At 40.3% G+C, this 22637-nt stretch overlaps 1 protein-coding gene across 2 annotated transcripts in view; it reads right to left on the bottom strand.

The window, feature by feature from the left end:
• The window catches only part of gpc6a (glypican 6a), a 160133-nt gene that overhangs the window by 78602 nt on the left and 58894 nt on the right, over positions 1-22637 (bottom strand). For both annotated transcript variants that reach the window (XM_085456188.1, XM_085456196.1), the window contains exon 3: positions 13196-13587. In XM_085456188.1, coding sequence (XP_085312314.1) covers positions 13196-13587 — 392 coding nt within the window. The remainder of the gene's footprint in view (positions 1-13195; positions 13588-22637) is intronic.

Here is a 22637-nt window from a genome sequence, read left to right as displayed (position 1 = left end):
TTGTAAAAAGGATTTCATTATTTATTCAAATATTAAATAATATATCTTTTTTTTTTTTAAATTGTCAGAATAACTTACTTCAGTCAATTCAATTACACTTGGCCCAGTTTCTCAGCATATAGAGAGAAAACACTGGGATTTTTTTTTTAACCACAGTCCAGTTTCAACTACGTCCTTTATATTCGATGTGGCTTTTTTGTGGCAATAGAAGAAATACAGTTAATACTGCAAATGGGAAAAGTGCTTTAAGCTGCCCTAAAGCTTTGTGAGCCTTTGGAAAATTTGCATTAAAATGATGCCTCCTAACACAATTATCTTAGTGGGATTTTTTTTACATCATTGCTGTTACTGTGCCCAGCAGTCGCCGGGTGCCCTGGATGAAGGGTAATCTGATAATCTTGTTAGCACTTATTTACAGTTGAGTAGATAAAATATTTCACAGCAGGATGAGGGGAGAACTTGGAAGTGAGATGACTCAGATCCAGAGCAAGATTAAAACACTAATCTACTCATCTGATGTTTAAGTGCAACGATAACACCGCATGGAGAGCATGTGCTTGCGCGCAAGTCACTGTGTGTGTTTTGGAGTCGTGGAGGACGAATTCAGATCCTTTAAGCAGAAAAAAAAACCTTAATTAAAGTCCCAAACTGATAAATATGAGTGCCTATTATACTAAAAAATAATGTACTTTAGGCTTTAGTTATTACATTTTTTAAAGTGACTAAAGATAAAACACTGCATAGTTAATATTTTACCTTTTCATAACTTTTAAGTAGATTTTCTTGCAAACGCATACCTTTTTGTTCACATATATTGACACAAAACCTATTATAATATTTACATTATGTGATATTGACTTTGTTCTGTAAGTGCATTTACATAAGGACAGTGTGTGAGTAAATAGACTATAAGAATGGGATGAGCCACAAACAGCAGCCAACTCATTAGCCTGCTTGAAGATGTGGTCAGCTCCTTAGGTAAGCGTAAACATTACCAAGAATTTAAAGTGCAAGATTATAAATGCAATGAGCCTTATGGGCAACAGCACAGCCCCATAAGGGGCCACAGTCAGGAGACATTACACACACCTGAATTCAATCAGCAATAAGACACATCAATGATGGGTAAATCATTAGAATACGAATAAAAAGCGTTACCATTAAAATAAGGGATAACTCTGAAAGACACTCGGAAGATATCACCTTGTCTCTCCGACAAGGTGTTGCCATGCTTACACGGTGTGAGCTCCCTTTAGGGGCAACAAAGTAGGAGAAGCAAAGACGATGGAAATTGCTTTGTGCCACCAAGTAATGAAGTTGTGAGAAATGACAATGACTTTGCAAGCTACCAAGGCCAATCAAGGGGAACACTTGTGGGACGGTGAGACTGTTGCCAAAAAATTGTCTCAATAGTTCTGTCATAATTATTGTGACAGGTTGTGTTGCTTCGCACTGATTGGACATGGATGTAAGACTGCATTGCTGCCCCAGTGTCCCCACTCAATTCCACAGCCATTAGTGTCAATGGCAATATGAGTGATTTGTTACTGTGCAAATAAGACTACCATCTGCTACGAAGAGAAACATGTGCTTGGTTGCATAAATCTCCGTGTAAAACTTAACCACTTATTTCTTCCTAACCAAAGGGTAACATTAAGGGATATTGCAATAAACATCTGATATTAATTCCATAAGTCACAGGAAATGCAAATTGTAAGAAGACGATTAGCAATTTCACGCTGCAAGGAAAATCTGATCAAATTGTTTTTATGTTTGTCGAACTCATACTTTTATTTTAAACATACTGTGAGAAAAGCTACTTTAAAATAAACTAATATTTAAAAAAGTCACGCTTATGCACAAGCTACTCCTTGTAGAAACGATCCAATCTGAGAGATAACAAAAAAAAAAAGAGGTTTTTGGGGAGCATGGGAACCATTTTGGTGATGAACAAGCTTCATTGTAATGGCTTGCCAAATTGCCCTCTCCTGAAAAGTATTGCAGTTCATTTAACCATGAAGGTGATCTGACCCCAACCAAGTAGTATTACTTCTCTAAACATAGCCACATCTTAATCACAAGGGTGTCAGAGCAGAAAATACTCATATGGGTCCTTGTGGGAGGTGCCAACAGATGTCCTGAATTGTAGGTAGACATTTTGTATGTATTTTTTATGTATATTTATTACCTGTGTCTATGTATCTTACATGTACCGTATACTCCCGTATCCAGTCAAATTATAAGACGTTGATGTAGCAGTAATGTATAACAATGTTAGAATTGTATCGTATTTGTCACAGCGGCAAATGCCTTACATGGTCAGTAACAAATAATTATGCTCTAATTAAAAAATAATCCAATTTACAAACACATGGTAATACAATATAATAGAAATACATTATAGTACAATTTAGAAATACATTTAGAGACTTACATTTACTTAGATTTACATTTTAACGGGGCAGCTAAGGTAAAAAAAAAAAAAAAGGTAACAAAGTAACAAAAACAAAGTAAACTTTATGTTTATAGTACGTTAGTACATACAGACCAGGCAAAATAAATGCACCAAAGTTGTCATTGAAAATAAAACCCGGTATGAAGCTTCACGCCCTGGAGGACGGGGCTGTGCCCCCCCACACACCCTCTAGCAGATTATTACATGAAGGAACCTTTTAAAAAACAAAAAACAAGCGCGTCCATGCTCACAGGTGTACACACGGGTGATCACACCCACAAACTACACCCTTTTTGGCTCCTACCTCAAAGCACACTGTGTTCTGTTGATCTTATGTGCTGCACAATAATGTTTAACATTTAGTATTTACTGTCATATTCCCATATATCATTGTGATGTTGTTTATTCTATTACTCTTGTTCTCTTCTGCTTGCTTTCTTTTTTCTTTCTCAGCAGGTGATCCAGGTGATTGATATATGCATTTTTTTTCTCTGCCCGTTCTGTTGGTTTTTGTCTTTTGCCCTTCTCCCCCGTCCCTCTTCTCAGCTGTTTCTCTTTCCCTCTTTCTTTCTCCCCTTCTTTCCCCCAGTCAAGTCTGTCCCGTATTCAGTAAGTGAAAATAAAATAAACAATAAAAGGTGAATCAAATGGACCATTACGGCAAGGCTGGGATGGTCAGTTTGGTAAAGTAAATCCGTTGGGCATCTTTCTTTGCCTTTAGACAACAATTCTGATGGCAAAAGAGCCAAACGGGACAGGCAAAAAAAAAAAAAAAAGAAAAAAAAGAAAAGAAAATAAAACCCGGTTTTCAGCACTTCATACTAATCACACCTTCTTTCTGTGCTTCTCCATAAACTTCAGTCTCCCTCCACTCCGCATGTTAAATGTAAGCTGGAGCCAAGACAATTCCAGAGGGGCTGCACTAAAATCAGCTGCTGTCAAATCGATGAATGTCTGAAACAGACAGAATAATCCACATGTGAGCATCTGTGCCTCAATGAAACAACACAGTGGTACTTGGGGGACCCCTGTGACCCACTCAAGTCAGCTCAAGTGTCTGTCTTTGTTGAGACGTGGGCACAACCGTTGATCTGTCCTGACATATTCCATGTTATGTAGCATGTCTGGAGCAGCAGTTGGGTCTGTTTCTTTAATTTACAACGACAAGGGAAAACACATTAAAAATCAACCTCACGCTGCTCATTGACTAGGCACGGCGTACCATGAGCGATTCACCATCTCTAGTGAGTACAAAACTTTCATATACTACATTGTTATCCATCTGTCGTGTTGCCTCCTGGATTATAGCGTAGCACTCACCCTCTGTCCAGCTGACTCTAAAGGTCTGCAGCCCAGCCTGAATGTCAGGGGCAGACAAGTCTCTGTGCTGCCAAGAAACCTCTGAACAAATGTCACAACACTGCTGCTGACAACCTTCTCTAAGTGCTTGTTAAATAAAGATGTGGTGCCATACACTTTAAATCAAGGTGCAAAAAGTTGTCATAAGAGTGATGTGGGCTGCTCCAGTCGGATGACATATTTTCACAAGTTGATGAGAGGTGGATAAGAGGTATTTTATAGGACATGTTAAAACTTGATGGATCATTTTTCTAAATTTTTTTGACAAATTGCCACCCTTTTGTATTTTGTTCCAAATTTCCACCCACTCTGTACTTGGCTCACTGTGCCCTTCAGAGTATTCAATGCTGAATGGAAGACGGCACAGACTACTGAAGAGAGGAGGATACAGTATATTTCTTTATTATCCGTTCTTATAATGTTCTTGTATTTCAGACCACATGCTGTCTTTCATTTTTTTCCAACATTCTGCAGTTCACTACAGATCAAAATCTTTTAATTAAAAAGGACATCTTTGGTGCAGCACATTTCCCGATGACGTGCCAACCCTTTTGAGCCAGTTGCCATCTGCCGTCACAGCACTGTGGCTGAGGCCTTATCCCCGGCAAGCTGTGTGAGCTGTGAGCCAGCAAGAGAGAAGGAGACAGACAGAGAGCGAGAGAGGAGGGATCATGCATGAGAGAGAGAGAGTGAGAGAGGAAGTCCGTCTGGTGCATCTGTATCTGTGTGGGCCTCGGCTAAGAAACATGGACACTCGCTCACGAAGCAGGTCACTTAATCTGCCCTGAGCAGAATCTGCTGTCAGACTGCTCTCGTTCACTGTTTGGTTTTGCAACATATTAATTACAAGTAAAGACGCTGAACTACAAAATCACATGAACGCAGTCACATTTTCTTAATCAAATTAAGGCATTTTGTATCTTCAGCTAGAAGTGATACATCTTTAATTGCTAACGCAATCTGTAAAAACACAACCAGCTCCACTGGCATTGTCTGCAGTGTCAAAGCATACTGCAGTTCGCATTATGTGCATCTCTTTTGAGGTGTGATTACATGAACTTATTTCCTCTATGGCAATTTCCTTTTCAATTAAGAATCGGAGTCATTATTGTTTTCTATCAGGCAGTTGTTTTTGTTCTCTTAATTGGCTAATTGTTTTGTCTGCAAATGTGAGAAATGAATGAAAAATGTCCAACCACATTCCCAGGGGGTCCTAGATATAATACACATAATAAAAGTAACTGTTTTGTTCCAGCAAAACAGCTACTTTGTAACATTGTTATATTTCTGTTTTCAGCTTGTTTGATGTGTGTGAATGAATTCTCTTTATATACTTTCGAATGTGAACTAGCTTGCCCTGAAATTGCTATTTGGCCGATGAATATAAAAATGATCATACTAGCATTAAAGTCATTTGTACTTCTACAGCCCATGACCTGTGGGATGAAACATGTCTGAAGTGGTCCAAACTCCAATAGCACGCGTATATACAGAACAACATCATCAAACTACTAAGAGACTACTAACTAAGAGATAACCCAGCGACTTTTTTCACATGATGAGCCAGTCACATGATAGCAACTCGTTTGAAAATAGACATGATGAAGATGACCAATTAAACACCAAAGCCTAACTAAGTATTGTTGCTGACCACGCCCATCCCGCCTATCTGCTGGAAGCAGCCATCTTCCGATGTCAGCTGATGTTCAAATCATCTCAAACTGGTTTCTTGAACATGTATGTTCACTGTACTCAAATGGCCTGAGCATCAGAAAAGGGAAGAAGGTGATTTTTGTGACTATGAATGTGAGATGGTTGGCAGTCCCACACATGCTGGTTTGAGTATTTCAGAAACTGCTGATGTAGTTGTGAGTCTCCTCCACCATCTCTAGTGTTTACAGAGGCTGGTCCAAAAAGAGACAATCTAATGAACGGCAGTTACCTGGAAGAAAATGCTTTGCTGATGTCAGAGGTTAGAAGAAAATGGCCACACTGATTTGAGCTGATAGGAAGGCAAAAGTAACTAAAATAACCGCTCATTAAAATGAGGGTATGCAGAAAAGCATGTCTGAATGCACAACATGTTACATGCTGAAGCAGATGGGCAGCAGAAGACCACAGCAGTCATGCTTGTTAGCTGAGAATTGGACGTTGAGCCTGCAATTCACATGGACCAAAATTGGATCATAAAAATTGGTCTGCACTGATGAGTCTCATTTTGTCCTGTGACATCTTGCTGGTAGGGTCAGAATTTGGATTAAAAAACATGATAGCTTAGGATCATAATACTTTGTATCAACAGTTTAGGGCAGTGGTGTTGGTGGTAGTAGTGGTGTGATGGCGTGTGGGATATTTTCTTGGAGCACTTTGTCCTCGTTAGTACCAAATTTCATTCAAACAACATAGCCTACGTGCATATTCTTGGTGACCGTATCCATTCCTTTATGATTGTAGTGTGCTATCTTCTGATGGCTGCTTCCAGCAAGATAACACACCACGTCACAAAGCTCAAATCGCCTCAAACTGGTTTCTTGAACATAACCCAATGAGTTCACTGTGCTCAAATGACCTCGGCAGTCACCAGATCTCAATCCAATAGAGCACCTTTGGGATGTGGTGGAACAGGAAATTTGCATCATAGCTGTGCAGCCGACCAATCTGCAGGAACTGTGTTATGCTATCATGTCAGTATGACATGGACCAAAATCACTGATGAATGTTTCCAGCATTGTGTTGAACCTATGACATGAAGAATTAAGGCATTTCTCCAAGTAAGGCTTAACTAATAAAGTAGACATTAATTTTATACTCAATAGTTAGTATTCATGGTGTGAAAATGGTTTAGTTCTAAAAGTGGCCTGTTTTGCCATTATATATCACACACATCATACAGGCATCAGTCAGAAAAGAAAAACAAATCTCAGGGCTTTATAATGTAGTATGTTATAAAAAGAAACATATCCGTTTGTCTGTGTGCAGATTAAATGACAGTACTGTACTTGACCTTTTTTTCTTAGAACTAACTCTGTTAACACAACTTTGCTGACCACTAGTATGTATAGAAGTACAGCTGGTGCATATTTTAGACACGGCAGTGATTTGCACAACAGCTAAATGAATGTGCTAACTGCGATTAGAACAACAAAAGTGAAAACATGTAAAATGACTGGCATCATTTTCTGTAAGTGAATGAAAATGCTATCTGATTAGTAGGACTGTTTAAATTCAAACAAGCACATATTAACCTGTGTGTCAGCAGTGAATATGTGCTTGTGTTTCTGTCTTTTTTTGCTGAATGTTGAATGCATTCGTTAAAAGTAATGTAGGGCAGCGAGTTCAAAAAGCAGACAAACAAAACATGAGCACGTATGGAAAGCACATGGAACTGATGATGATATTTCTCACGTGTCAGCAAAGAAATCTGGCAGAGGATTAATCTACGGTAAATGTTGTGTAAAGATTAGAAACTGCCTCGGAGCTTAATGTGAAATTATCTGACAGTTCGTGGTCGGAAATGAGTGTATAATGAGATCACCGTGGCAGCATAAGCCATCAGGGAAAACAAATCCCTCTCTACAAAATACCCTACTTCCTTCCATCATCGTGAGCAAAAGTGCACCACGGACTAGGCCGGCTTCCCATGCGTATGCAGAGTGAGTGATAAGTGCTTTAAATGCCTGAACTTTAAACCGTTCAAAAATTCCAAATCCCTACAATCTTCTTTGAGTAGGTCTTAATGTAGTTGGACTGTGTTTTAAGTACCGCAAGGATAAAACTCCTAATGGTCATCATAAACTGTAATCCAAAGGGATTCTGCTCTTAATCCAGGATCGAGGTCCAGGAAACTGTTCAGTGCAAGTCTAGTGCAATCTCATTTTATGGCGTGATATCTCTCCTGCTCTGACTTTACACCATACAGCACTGTGTATTAGCTGTAAATATTTACGGCTCATCGTATTGGAGCAAAATCCGGATGCAAAGTAACATGGAAAATTAAACAGACAGCTGGTTGAAGGCAGGCATCACATGGACAAAGCGTGTTTTTCCATTCTACAACCTTGAGTTTTAAACATTTAATGATCAGTTTGTATATTTGAATTTAAGCCCCAGTGTTGTTAGAGTTACCCACTAAGCATCATTTGCAGCGTGCGGCACTTTACATATAAATGAGACTCAAAACCTGTAGCAACAGACGATTTATTTCGCCGTTTGTTTGCAATGTCCCTGACAAACCTGTTGGTCTAATGATCTTTCACTAGCAACCTGTAAAGCACATGTGTGAAAAAAAAAGAAAAAAAATCAATGGCAAGTGAAAAGACTCCATCGTCTAAGACCGCCTGTAAATAGAGTTTGTAGTGAGACTCTTGTCAACTGGACAAGCTAGAATGATGAAATTGAGCACAATCTCGATGATGCCAATCCATCAGGGACAACAAAAAGTTTATAAATTTTCATTTCACTAAACTATCTTTATACGTACATATGCACCGATTTATCATTTATTCTGTAAAAAAAGTATTTACTGTAAAGTAATGCTGACTTTTGCTTCTCCTCAGAATAATTTTAAGTAAACTTACAGCAGAATCAGAGCACAGAATTCTACCTTCGTGACAGATGGTGTGTTTGTCACTGCAGTCTAGCTCTGAGGTATTTTTCAACACTATTTGTTCGCAAATGGTCTGCTAATAAAACACACTGCCAAATGACCAAACACTGATTTATGAAGCTGTAGTAATTGCAGTAGTAACTCAAAAAACAAAACTGCATTCTGCCATAAAGCATATAAAAAGTCTCGGATCCTTGTGGATCTACAATTGAACGGGATGCAATAATGTGCTTAAACCCAAGAAGTTTTACATTGCTATTTACTCTAACAGTGTGCGGTAAGGAGATGCATGTGTGCAGTGCCACTGAAAACAGCATGGCACTGAGGGTGAATCTCAGGTCAAGGTGATTTGTCATGTCAAACAACTTTTCACCTCGACTTCTTCGGTTGTTCACTGGCCTGACAGCCTTCAGCAATGCCACAGTGTTTCCAGGCGCCGCTTCATAATTGATGAGGAAGAAGGGAATATGGGATTTGATCCAGAGTGGCGGTGCCATTTGGGCCTAGGACAGATGTATAGATGTGCTCATTTTAACTCTTCCTCTGAAATGGCTATGCCACTAAGGGAATGGTGACTAGCTCAGTAGTAAGCTAAAAGACATTATGAGCATTAAAAATGACCAGCTCTTTAGGGATTATACACGGCAGCAGAATATGACATAGCACTTTAATATGTACATAATACTGAGGTGGAAAATTCACAATCCTGTGAAATAGTGCAAGTATAGGGTGGGGCACTGGGGGAAACTGATTGTACATCACACTGATGGTAGAAGTTCAAAGATAAAATATAAATTAAGGGATGATTTGGTTTTTGATCTAATGAAAAAATATGAAGAAATTAGACAGTGAGTTTCAATGTAACCATTTCTTGTGGTTAAGTATGATGTGACTTCTTATAAGTCGTAATACGGTGTACACTGTAACAAAGCTTCCTGCTGAATTACAGTGAACTGCTGGCAGCTCTATTTGTCAGCATGAAACTCTGCAGTGCATCGACTACAACACTTTTTAAAATTATTTTAAAGAACATTACAGTACTGTGCTGTAATTATCTAAAGTAAGGATTTGAATAAACCTTACAATATATTAGTCCTAGTTTTTGTGAGATGACTGAAATGATGTTGTGGGACTTGAAGCAACATGATTTCACTTATGCAAAGAAAGTCAAACTCCAGCTTAGCTTAACTGCCAAAGAAAAATAGCCTACTGTATTCTAGCTTGCTGTTCACATTGTATTTCTGAAAAGCATCAGCATTTCGAGTATTCACTGTACTTAAGAAACATTAGTGCACCAATTTCCCTGTCATTTTTTGCAGCAGTAGATCTGAGTGTCATCCAAGTTATGAAAAAGATGCAACTAAATACCCTAAAAATTGCTCTTCACAGTGAAACAGATAACTTAGGTGAAATATTACCATAGGTGAAGGTTGACTGTGTAGGCTTTTGTCTAAACATTACTTTTTATGCAGTCACAGACCAAAGTTCTAATATAAATTTAATGCATTCACTTGTGTTCACACTCTATGATCTGTCTCAACTTTACACAGGGAGTTAAGCCTCCAACATAAAAGTGAACTGCACAGATCATTTCTTTTTTTTGCCCTGCCACTCTTGCATCCACTTTCTTCTTCTTTGCTCTTCTTACAGTTTCTCTCCCTTGTCGAATTGAAAGGCACGGCGAGCTTTAAGCTAAAAAGGAAACGAATCGAATCGCTGCTGAACTCTGAAGACATTTTTAAAACTTAATGTTTGAACTTATGAGCATCTAGTTTGATATGATTTATGTCTAAAAGCAGGTGAAGAATATTACTTTTGGAAGGGCGAGCACTTTCCAGACTAAAATTATTGTTATGATTTCTCAGTCATTTAATTAAATCTTTTAAGGCCTCTGCAAAATAGCAGAAACTAAAAATTTAGTTTCTATTTTAAGGACAAATCTGTTTCAGTAAGCCTTAAAGGTGTTACGTGTTTAGAGTATATAAAAAGTATTTTCTTTAGAGTGTGCCTTTTAATCTCATGCTCACAAATCATCCAGAATGTGTTTTTTTGTGTTTTATAAATTGTAAACCAACAGAATCAAAAGCTGATGATGACTATAACTAGAAGAAACTGGCTTCAAAATGAAACTGTTTAATTAAGCTCTCTCAGCCCCCACCTTCCACATCTATTTCCACAGTTTTCAGAAGCCCACTCTCCTTTAAACTGAATGATGGAATCCAAATGTAAATAACTCAAGTCGGATCATTAATACCGGTGTTTGAATCGTGCCAATCTGCAAACAGCTGCGGTTATATCATATCTCATAGTTTTGATGTCCACTAAAAACTGTTGCATAACTTTCTGTGTTAACCGTGGAATTAGAAAACGTATCCTCTAAGCCTTTGAAAAAAAACATTTGAAATCTTCAGGATTTGATAACAGTCTTAAATATACAGTGGGGCAAAAAAGTATTTAGTCAGCCACCGATTGTGCAAGTTCCCCCACCTAAAATGATGACAGAGGTCAGTAATTTGCACCAGAGGTACACTTCAACTGTGAGAGACAGAATGTGAAAAAAAAATCCATGAATCCACATGGTAGGATTTGTAAAGAATTTATTCGTAAATCAGGGTGGAAAATAAGTATTTGGTCAATAACAAAAATACAACTCAATACTTTGTAACATAACCTTTGTTGGCAATAACAGAGGTCAAACGTTTACTATAGGTCTTTACCAGGTTTGCACACACAGTAGCTGGTATTTTGGCCCATTCCTCCATGCAGATCTTCTCGAGAGCAGTGATGTTTTGGGGCTGTCGCCAAGCAACACGGACTTTCAACTCCCGCCACAGATTTTCTATGGGGTTGAGGTCTGGAGACTGGCTAGGCCACTCCAGGACTTTCAAATGCTTCTTACGGAGCCACTCCTTTGTTGCCCGGGCGGTGTGTTTTGGATCATTGTCATGTTGGAAGACCCAGCCTCGTTTCATCTTCAAAGTTCTCACTGATGGAAGGAGGTTTTGGCTCAAAATCTCACGATACATGGCCCCATTCATTCTGTCCTTAACACGGATCAGTCGTCCTGTCCCGTTGGCAGAAAAACAGCCCCATAGCATGATGTTTCCACCCCCATGCTTCACAGTAGGTATGGTGTTCTTGGGATGCAACTCAGTATTCTTCTTCCTCCAAACACGACGAGTTGAGTTTATACCAAAAAGTTCTACTTTGGTTTCATCTGACTACATGACATTCTCCCAATCCTCTGCTGTATCATCCATGTGCTCTCTGGCAAACTTCAGACGGGCCTGGACATGCTCTGGCTTCAGCAGCGGAACACGTCTGGCACTGCGGGATTTGATTCCCTGCCGTTGTAGTGTGTTACTGATGGTGACCTTTGTTACTTTGGTCCCAGCTCTCTGCAGGTCATTCACCAGGTCCCCCCGTGTGGTTCTGGGATCTTTGCTCACCGTTCTCATGATCATTTTGACCCCACGGGATGAGATCTTGCGTGGAGCCCCAGATCGAGGGAGATTATCAGTGGTCTTGTATGTCTTCCATTTTCTGATGATTGCTCCCACAGTTGATTTTTTCACACCAAGCTGCTTGCCTATTGTAGATTCACTCTTCCCAGTCTGGTGCAGGTCTACAATACTTTTCCTGGTGTCCTTCGAAAGCTCTTTGGTCTTGGCCATGGCGGAGTTTGGAGTCTGACTGTTTGAGGCTGTGGACAGGTGTCTTTTATACAGATGATGAGTTCAAACAGGTGCCATTCATACAGGTAACGAGTGGGGGACAGAAAAGCTTCTTACAGAAGACGTTACAGGTCTGTGAGAGCCAGAGATTTTCCTTGTTTGAGGTGACCAAATACTTATTTTCCACCCTAATTTACGAATAAATTCTTTACAAATCCTACCATGTGAATTCATGGATTTTTTTTTTCACATTCTGTCTCTCACAGTTGAAGTGTACCTCTGGTGCAAATTACTGACCTCTGTCATCATTTTAAGTGGGGGAACTTGCACAATCGGTGGCTGACTAAATACTTTTTTGCCCCACTGTACTTATTTTACAATCCAATCTACTAAGATTTCAGACGAAACACTAATTAGTTTTAAATAAACTGTCACATTGAAATGAAGCAAATTTTTACTTATGCACACTGAAAAACAAACAAACAAACAAAAAAAACATGACAAAATACAAACTGCAAAGACGAACAATGCAAACACAATTCCAACATGAAATCTCAGCTGACCTGTGCTTTAACATTTTCCCTTTTTGCAAAGCTTTGCTCTTTGTGAAGGAGTAAAATAATGAATGCATATCAAACCGTCTGCATCACCACATATATCTATGAAAAATGTCTCAAACTGCCCTCCACATCCGGTCTGTGCATGAACTATTATTCATTTGCAATTGTTTAAGATGCATAATGACAAAACCATAGTAACCATCTGTACATGTATTTTGGCTTTTTTTGTACACTTTTTTTTCTGTTTTTTATTGTTTTTCTAATATATGTATAATCCCCTTTTTCCTTGTGTCCCCTGTGCTGCTGTAACAAGTGGATTTCCCCAGTGTGGGATTAAATAAAGTCTATGCCTATGTCTTAAACAGCTGCAAAGCATTTAAATCTCATGCAACGACCTGGGGATCAAACATATCCACAGAAAGTTGTCATGTTAAAGGATATGTTCTAATGTTTATTGCATTAAAGCTAAAGCCAGCAGTGCTAAACAGTCACAAAGCAACATCACACTCAGAGCAGCCATGAGAAAAAAAATTAAACTCACCTTAGCGACCCTGTTGGCAACCTCCCGGCCCACCATTAACCCCTGGACGAACGTCCTTGCAGCGATGAATGCTCTGGTGACCTGGGCCTTAAGTTTTCTGGGAATGTCTCCAAAAGGCTTTAGCTGATCTGTGTATTTACTGACGCACTCCAGGTAGTCATCTGTAAAGTGGTACTGGGAGTTAAGTAACTGGAACATGCGTTCCAGCAGCCTGGACCAGAAGTCATTTAGCATCTCTTCCAAGTTGACGTTGCCCCCCGTGTAGTAGCGCTTTAGCTCAGTGAACAGGTCCTGGAATACTTCAGAGTTCTGCATATACAGCTTCCCGTATGTCCGTGTGAACATACTGTTGAGTGACTTCTCAGAATTGTCCAGCAGTTCCAAGAAAAACTCTATATTTATGGATGTTTTGGGAGATGGGAGAGAAAAGGGGATAGAAAAGACACAAAGCTGGGTCACCACATGATATTTACCATCTTCTTTCCCGCAGCGTAAACCAAACAAAGGGATGAGAACATCTATCGAAGTATGCCTGTTGTATCTATGGTAATTCAGTGGCTTATTTTATGGCCCTGTCTGCATATACAGGAGCAATGTATAGCAGCCAACAATAGGTACTTGATTATGTGAAGAAAGTCAGCTCAAGGCATTAATAATTTAATAGCAGAAATAATGGGCCACAAGGACTATGAATGATTAATGTAAAGTTTCTGATTGCATACTGTAACAAAATATTCATAAGTTTTAGACACAGACACTAGTATACATTATCATCCTGGGCACCCACCATTATTCCCAGACGCATTAGTTTCTCACTGAAACAATTTATTTGTCCACTGAGGCAGCTGGCCTATGGGCCTATAATTGAATATTGTGTTATGGAGCCTTTATTCCTTTTGAATTATCTGAATAGTGTGTGCCAACATTTTACTGTAACGACCTTTTTTTAATCAGTATAATTGTCACAGAGTTAGTATATGCGCCGTACATTATGTAACGTTATGTCATTTTATAATAAACCTTTACGTTAATTACCTTGTAACATCAATTCTTGCATTTCACAAACATTCTGTAATTACTGAGCACTTCATGCCCATGCAGCGGCCTGTTATTGATTCAGGTTGCTTAAAAATCAGTGTTAACACAAAGAACATCGAAATTCACGAGTGAAATTTTGCAATTCAGATTTAACATTCAAAGCAATTATATTATTGTTTCTTTGTCATCTGTCTAAGTGCCTTTCTTCCATGTGAGCACCTGATCTCTGGAGTACTAACTCAGAGAGAGAAAAAAAAAGCAGAATTAGCTGGGGAGTCTCACTGAAGCCGAGCTAATAGGATCCCATGTTCCTGAGTGCATAGGCGTAAATGTTGGGAAGATTATAACACGTCGCTCCAAGCACAAATGTCAAATATTCCTCCACTCTTCTTTGCAAACAAACACTGCAGACATTTTACGTGTCATGCTTGCTAATAAACCATCGGAGGGCCTCTTCTTCTGGTTGGTATTCTGGGTGGCTGACATTTCTTTGCATTGTTAATGATAGCAGTCGTAACCTTACATGGTGGGCACGTGTTGTTCTAATGATAGTTTCTACTTTGATAATATGACAACCCATAAGGCATGATGAATATGTTCTCATGTAGCCAAGCAGGGTTTAGCTATGAATTATTAAGAAAACAACAAATTCAAAAATCATGTGAACTCTTAAAAATATTATATCTACTATACGTTAGAATACGGTTGTTTCATTTTACAAGATTAACAATAAAATGACCATCATGCCCCACATATTGGAATCATTCTTTCCTGAGTGCATCACAAGAGTCAGTATACCTATTTAAGCTCTTCATGTATAAAAGTAATGTTTAAATAAGCTCCTGGCCATGACATCTGAATAATCCACATATCTGCACCAGTGTCACCATATGTCAACTGCAGCACTTACAGCTGACATATGCCATATGACCAACTTTGTATTCCTTGCATTTTTTTGTGTGTGTGCAAACGGTACGACGTGTCCACATACCTGAAATTGCTATCAGTCTAATCCCTAGTGACTCATTCTAGTTTCTTTGCAGCTAAATGACCTGCCACTACACCAACATTTGTTTAAATATTAGCAGCCTGCAGGGCCTTTTCCACTCCATTTTTCCAATTAGATCTGAATCAAGGACACATAAGCCCTTGTGTATTGCGCGTGCTATTGTATCCGTACCATTTAAATTGCTCACACACTGAGTGGTAAATGTGGAAACTCATGCGCATTTGCAGCCCAACATGTGGATATTTAACCTAAAATGATTTACACTTAATATATTCTGAAGTATTTCGAAATATATGATTAAGGGTAGTTTGAGCATAAATAGCATATTCTGAGATGGGGGAGGGTCTGTGCTGGCGGACGTCGGTTACTGGCCTGGTAGCCTGGCTGCCCCTGGGTGGGTCCGGGACGGGCGTGGAGGCTTGGGGGTCTGGGGGTGCTCCGCCCCCGGTCTGGGGTGCTGGCTGGGCCTTGGGGCTTGGGTTCTGGTTGTTGTGTCGCCGGTGCTGTGGGCGGGTGGGTGCAGGGGGACTCAGCCCCAGTGCAGGGGACCTCTGGTGCATCGGCCCAACTAGGGGGCTCTCTAACTGGTGGGGAGGCTGTTATATCTTTGCAGGTGGTCTCCTCACTACAGGAGCTCACTCTGCAGGTGGGGGGGAGAGATTTAGGAGAGGTGGAGAATGAACTCAACCTAGGCATCTATTGTCTTGTGTAGTTTGGGAGATGATTGGATGATGGGGTGGGTGCAGTTTTCTCTGGGGTGGAGTTGGGTGGGCTGCCCCGGACTCTGTGGGGCTGGGCGGTGCTGCTGCTGCGGGCCCCGGTCCGGATGGGCCTGGGCCCCCTTGCCCTGGTGGGTTCCAGAGTGTGGGGGTGCCTACTGGGGTCAGCGGGCCGCTTGCCCCTCCCTTTCTTCCTTCCCCATCCTCAGCTACCTCCCTCTTCCCGCTCTACCACACCCATCCACACACGCAGGGCTTGGGGTGCAGGTATGTCACCAGGGTGCAGGGGAGGCACTTCCCCTCTGTCCCCTTCTGGCCGCCTGTGCCTCAATTTTATTCTGCAACCTAGACATCCACATTACTCACACTCTCACATAACACATACATATAGGGCCTTGGGGGTGGGCACGTTTTACAGCATCCAATCCAGAGGATGGTCGGTGTATTCCAACCCACCTCTGGCGCTTTTTTAAATGCATTTAGACACTAAGGGTTTTCAGGAGGAGCCGTGCTGCTCTCTGAGAGGAAGCTAGTACCATGCTCTCCTGAGTTTTAAATGCACTTTAGAACAGCACACAGCAACACTATATATGAGCGGGCGTAGGGAGGTTTGAGGTCTTCAGCCGTCAGGGCTGGGGGGCTGGGAGGAGGTGCTGGCCGTCAGACTGGGGTCTGGGATGCGGGGCCTCCCTGCTACTGCAGATAAGGAAGTGGTCCGCTTGCCTCCACCCCAGAGAGAAGGGTTACATCTCCTGGGTCTAGGTGCGGCTTGCCCCTCTGGGGGCGGGGGTACCTGGACCTGGGATATAGAGCATGTTTGGGGAGTGTGACTGTCTGTGCAGTGTCTATTTGTGTCTGTCTACACGTTGGGTGAGTGCCGAGTATTTGGTTGTTTATATGGGGGTGGGAATGCACGTTTGTGTCTGCGTGTGCCTGTTCGTCTGTGTCTATATGTCAGGTTGGGTCTTAGACTCAACCTCTCTGGGTACATCTCAGGCCCTCTAAAGTACGGAGGCCTATCTCCCCTCACCACACTCCCTGCCGGTGGCTGATGCCCACAGGCGTTGGTGTGTTGGTGGTTCTTGTCGACTGGGGCTGGGCGCTCATGTATGTACCGGCTCACTCTTGGTGGCCGATTGGCGGGGCCTGGCGCCTGTGGCCCGGCTGGGCTCCTTCCGGGGAGTGGGATGCCCTCAGGCCTCTGGGCCTGAAGCTCAGTCCTCTCTGGCACAGCTGGCTGCCGGCAGAGCCCGCGGGCACGCCACTGCAAACCCCTCTGGCCTCTGCTCCGTGGCTGCTGGGTGACCTCTCGTTTGGGGCTCAACTCAGCTCTTCCCAGGAGGGTGGCACGGTTCCCCCCCTTTGGTGGTCCTCCTCGGGTCCTTGTACTCTGGGGCCTCTGGATATCTGGGGCCTGGATCTCCTTCATACCTGCTTCATACCCTGGTGGACGGGGCTATGGCTCCCCACACTCCCTAGCAGATCGTTACATGGAGAAACCTTTGGAATACAAGCGTGCTGATCCACACAGGTGTACACACAGGTGTACACACAGGTGTTCACAGACGCGGACTACAGCTTTCTTGGCTGCTGCCTCAAAGAACATTATGTGCTGTCTATCTTGCGTGCTGCACAATAGCGTTTAATATTTAGTATCTACTGTTATCTACTGCTAGCTAGTTTATTGTGATGGTGCTGTATTTATTATGTTGCTCTTTTTTGTTTGTTTTCTCTTCTGTTTTTTTTTCTCCATTCAGGTGATCCAAGTGTTTTGTTTGTTTTTCTTTCTTCCTTCCCCCCCTTTCTCGCCGTCTCTTCTCCCCTCTGTTTTTCTTTCTTTCTCTCCCTCTCTTTCTTTCATTCTTTCTCCCTGTCCTATCCCCCAGTCATGTCTGTCCCGTCTGTATCAACTGAAAATAAAATAAAATAAATACATAATTATAATAAAGGTCAATCAAATGGACCCAAGGCCACGATGATCCACTTGGTAAAGTAAATCCGCTTGGCATCTTTCTTGGCCTTAAGACAACAATTCTGATGGCTAAAGATCCAAACGGGACAAAAAAAAATAGGATATTCTTTTAGTTGGTCGAGGATTCATTTAAAACTACTTGACACTGCAGGGTCCTTCCGAGCAGCATCACCACATGAGCACATGAAGTGCAAACTACTCCAGAAATGCAACATGACCTTCACATGATGAGCTCTGACATTATGAAATGAGTGAAAAGAGCCCATTTATAGTAAATGCCACAAACCTGTGTGATACAGGTTTAGGTAGACTAAGACAGTGCTATAGACAGTAGCATTCCTTGCATAAAAAATTGTCCACATACCTTTTGAATACTTTGAATATAAAAATAGTGAGGCAGTGAAAGATGAGTACATTGCAGTTAATTCCCTGAAATAAATGGCCAAAGGAATAAGATAAATTTTGCTAAAGAAACTGAACTCACAAATTTAATCAAGTTCTACACGGCCTAACGTGGTCCCCGGCAATGCTATGAGTGGTTAGAAACAGATTACACACTATTCTGCGCAGAAGTGTCAGGTTAAGTAAAGTGACTGCTGAAAGATAATAATTAGATAAGATAACCCGATAAAACGCCCTCAGGACTCGGACTACTTACTGTAAATGACGCTGACAGTGTTTTACATACGCAGGTGAGAGCCAGTGGCACCAGCTAATGACATTCTGGGTTCCTGTGATTATATGCAGCTCACTACACCCAAGCCTAGGAATACTGTATGACTGCATTTATTGATTTCCCAGTTAAAATACTGTTAAATGACACTGAACAGCTGGTTTGGATGGTTTTCTGTTATTCACGCCTTTATGAACTAAAAACCAGAAGTAAATGGGACGTCAGAATTTTTCTTGCTTTTTTAAAACTCAAGTAACAATAGCTCTTTGATGGGAATGTTGTTTTTTGTTAAGCCTATTGTGTGTGAGGTGCAGCACGTTCCTTAACATCCATTCGACTGAGGACAAAGTATTCTTCCCACTGCCCGAGTGCATTTCCAAATTCTGTGCATGTTCAAGCTATTATTTAAATATCTTCGTCTTATTTTTAATCATTATTACAGAAGATGACTGTCTTTACTTTTGCAACCTTGTCTTTCAAAAGGCATTTGTTGCATTTTAGAATAACTATTGTTGAAAGAACAAATTACTTTCAGTTTAAAGTTTTGTATTGTGAGTCCAAGACTTGAAGAACAAGTACGCAGAATAAACTCCACCCTTGTGTTTGCATAACTGTTTGTTTTTTGTGTGATTTCAGGGTCCACTACCTGAAAAATTGGCCGTACTGAGAGTTTCACATAGCAGCTGCAGCCTGCCAACTCATGAAGAGTGAACTGCTCTCCTCTGGCCAAAATACATATTTGACAGAGGATTATCATTGAAAGTTATTGACCTTGGATAACATTCAGCTACCCAGCCGTGATGGTCTTAATACTTGGAAACATTTCAAACATGCTGGAAACATACAGGGGTGTATGCTTACTGACACAAACCATTTAGGAATCATCCAGCATCCAAATTCCTCAAGTGATCGAGGCTCTAAAATTGAGTTTTAGGGTTACGATTCCAGTAATAATATGAGAAAAAAAAACAACAGCGTCTGCTTTTTGAATTATTTTTTAGTTCAATAAATTCAGCACATCTAAAAAATAATGAAGTAAAATGAAAATGGATGAAATATAGCATTGCAGTTGTTTGTTGTACTAGCATGGCCGCATTTAATCAAATGAAAAATTATTGTGTTACAGTATAAAGCATGTTGAGGCGACTGCTGTTATGATATGATCCTATAGAAATAAAACTGAATTTAATTTAAACTAGGGATACTAGGGTGATAAAGAATTACAAGAAAATATAAGAAGGTCTGGCGATGTGGAAATGGAATATGAGGAATGGCTATAGACTTTTGCACACTACTGAATATTTGGACGAAATTTGTAAAAAATATCAGTTTCCTTCTTATTTTACATGTCTCTGTTTTGCCTGGTTGGACTGCATCATTAATGCTAAAAAGAGTCTACAGCCTGCCAGAGACCCGGTATTTCTTTTAACACGATCAATTAAAATGTATCTTCGTGCTCTTTCTCTGTCTTGATAAATTTTGTAAGACTTTTAAATGAAAAATAAAGAAATAAAAAGAGTATCTGCAAAGTTTTTAGAGTATAGTCCAGCCTTCCTAAAGTCTTCAGGCACATAAATCTAATAATATCCCTTTTCTATTTCTCGATTCATTTTTTTATGTAACATCTTAGTTATGTAACATACAATAACTTTAAGTTCTTCAAAGTGCACAAAAAGTCTGTCATATACTGTTGTTATTAGCATTATTATTAATCATCCTGTCAGCCAGAAGCTTTCTTTCCTGTTTTTTTTTTAACTTGGAAAAACACAATAAATAATATGCCGCATAAAAACTATGACAAAGTGAAGCTCCGGTTTACTGCCAGTCAGAACCGAGGATGGACTTGCATACAAAATAAGAAAATGCACATGGTGTTCATACCCTTGAAGCAATTCTGAGTGTGAAGAATCAATTTTCTCTGAGAGCAGAAGTCCTCCTTTGATATCTGGCCTAATTACTGTAAATAATTATTATGATTAATAAAGGTGACCTTTCTGTTGCTCTGATAATAACACATTATCCACAAAAGAAAACGTGTGCTCGCCCATTAATTTTACTTCACACAGTTTGAGAACTCAGTCGCTTAAATGCCTCAAACAATGAAATTCCTCATTCTTTGTATGGTTAATTAAGACAAAATTTCAATTACTGGTCCAACAGACTTGAATGACCAGAGGGTTATAGTACAAAACTTAGCATAAATATTATTACAATTTAGATATTCTGGCCTGGTAATGTAATGCATTTTAAATACAGTCAGAGCTGTCTGCATAATACCAGAATGCTCAGTGTTTTACTGCTTCCCTATAAAAAAAGGGACAAATTAGAAAATGAGTAAAAGTCAGACAAATATATGTTTTTACCTCATTCACTCACAAATTAACATTTTATGTCACCATAAAATATCCATCACTTGGAGCTTTTTTTTTCTTGATTGGCACAGTATTTAAAGAAGTCATATTATCTACCAAATAGGACTCGTCAGATGCAGACTGTGTACATGAGCCTCCCATTGGCCATAAATTTCTCAAGTTCCACTTGCTCGGTATTGTCCTTTTTTTCAACATCTCCTTTGTTCTGGGAAATAACAATAACCCAAACTAGCAACACGTGTGCAGAAAACAGCCGTAAAACAAGCCTACACAGTTCTTCCGTTAAATTAGCCAAGTTAATAACAGTGCTTACATCTGTAGCACCAAAACAACAACAGCTTGACTCAAGTGACCTACTTCAACCGCAAATAAACACTGTTTAGTATTCCTCTGAACTAATGGAGTTCAGTGTCAGACGGGTGACAAATTGCAGTGAATTGTTTCGTTTCTTGTGAGGATTTTCAAAACCGAATGGCACAGGGGAGCTGCTGTTAGCATTGCTGCCTAGCGGCGACGAGGTCCTGAGATCTGACCAGCTGAGTTTGCATGTTCTCTGCATGCAAATGGGGGGTTTAGTCTGGGTACTCCAGCTTCCTCCCGCAGTGCAAAGACATAACTGGTGATTTTAAGTCAGCCATAGGTGTAAGTGGTTGTCTGTGTCTCTGTGTTAGCCCTGCAATAGGCTAACAAGCTATCCACTAGACTAATGACCTTAGCTGTAGTGCTATAGCAACTAGCATAGCCCCTAATCCTTAATAAGAGAAGCAGTTAAGAAAATAGACAAATTTTCAAAACCCCAGAACACAATGTTTAGTGAATAAGGGAAATAATGTAACATATGTTTTTTTTACAAGTTTAAAACATGAAATAGGTTGTAGTCCACACTATTAAAATCCAATGTGTTGTCCCACCCATCCACTCAAAACTCTTCCACTCAAAACTCAGATGAGAAATGTTTTCATCTTACTTTCTATTTTTCTCACATCAAAATAAATGCAATCAGTTGCACTCACTATGCTCAACCAAGCAATAGACCGGGGTAATGTTGTACTGGAAGACAGTCTGTTTAATGGATTTGAATTAAATATGCTACAGTTATTGGTTCCTACTGACTTTACAGTGACAACTTTGTTGAGCATTTACATTTTAGTGTATCCAAATGTTGACAAACTAATCAAATCATTATTAGTACCATCTATACTTTTTTTTTTAACTGCCAACAACATGATGGGCAGCTGTAACTTAAAATAATTTAAATACAGCAATAAAGGGCACAGTCTCTCCTGGAAAACATGCAAAGTGTGGGTTTCAGCCAACACAGACATACTAGTCTGGTCAATTACTGGGTCAGGTAGGCGTGAATGTAAAGGTGTGCAGTTTAGAAAGTGAAGCAATTTTAACATTTGAGTCGCTCCTTGATCAAAATGTCCTAAGACCTGTCAGTAATAACGGCCCAGAAAATATTGTGGTCACCTTCTGGGCTGACCAGTAAATTATGCTGGACAAGCACCTAACAAACCTCTGACCTTGGCAGCTTCTATGATGCAGATCCTCTTACAGCTGTGAAACAGAAGTGCCACATATTCCTGGTTGAAGAAAAAGGTTGTATTTCATCTGCCGTTATCTCCAATGTGTCACTTTACACTGGCACTGACAATG

The sequence above is a fragment of the Copadichromis virginalis genome, linkage group LG1, assembly GCF_057382275.1.
Source record: "Copadichromis virginalis isolate Kocher_CV1m ecotype Utaka linkage group LG1, C_Virginalis_male_GT1.1, whole genome shotgun sequence".
NCBI classification, from domain to species: Eukaryota; Metazoa; Chordata; class Actinopteri; order Cichliformes; family Cichlidae; genus Copadichromis; species Copadichromis virginalis.
Note: the sequence above shows the minus strand (reverse complement) of the source record. Positions and strands in the feature narration are given on the sequence as shown.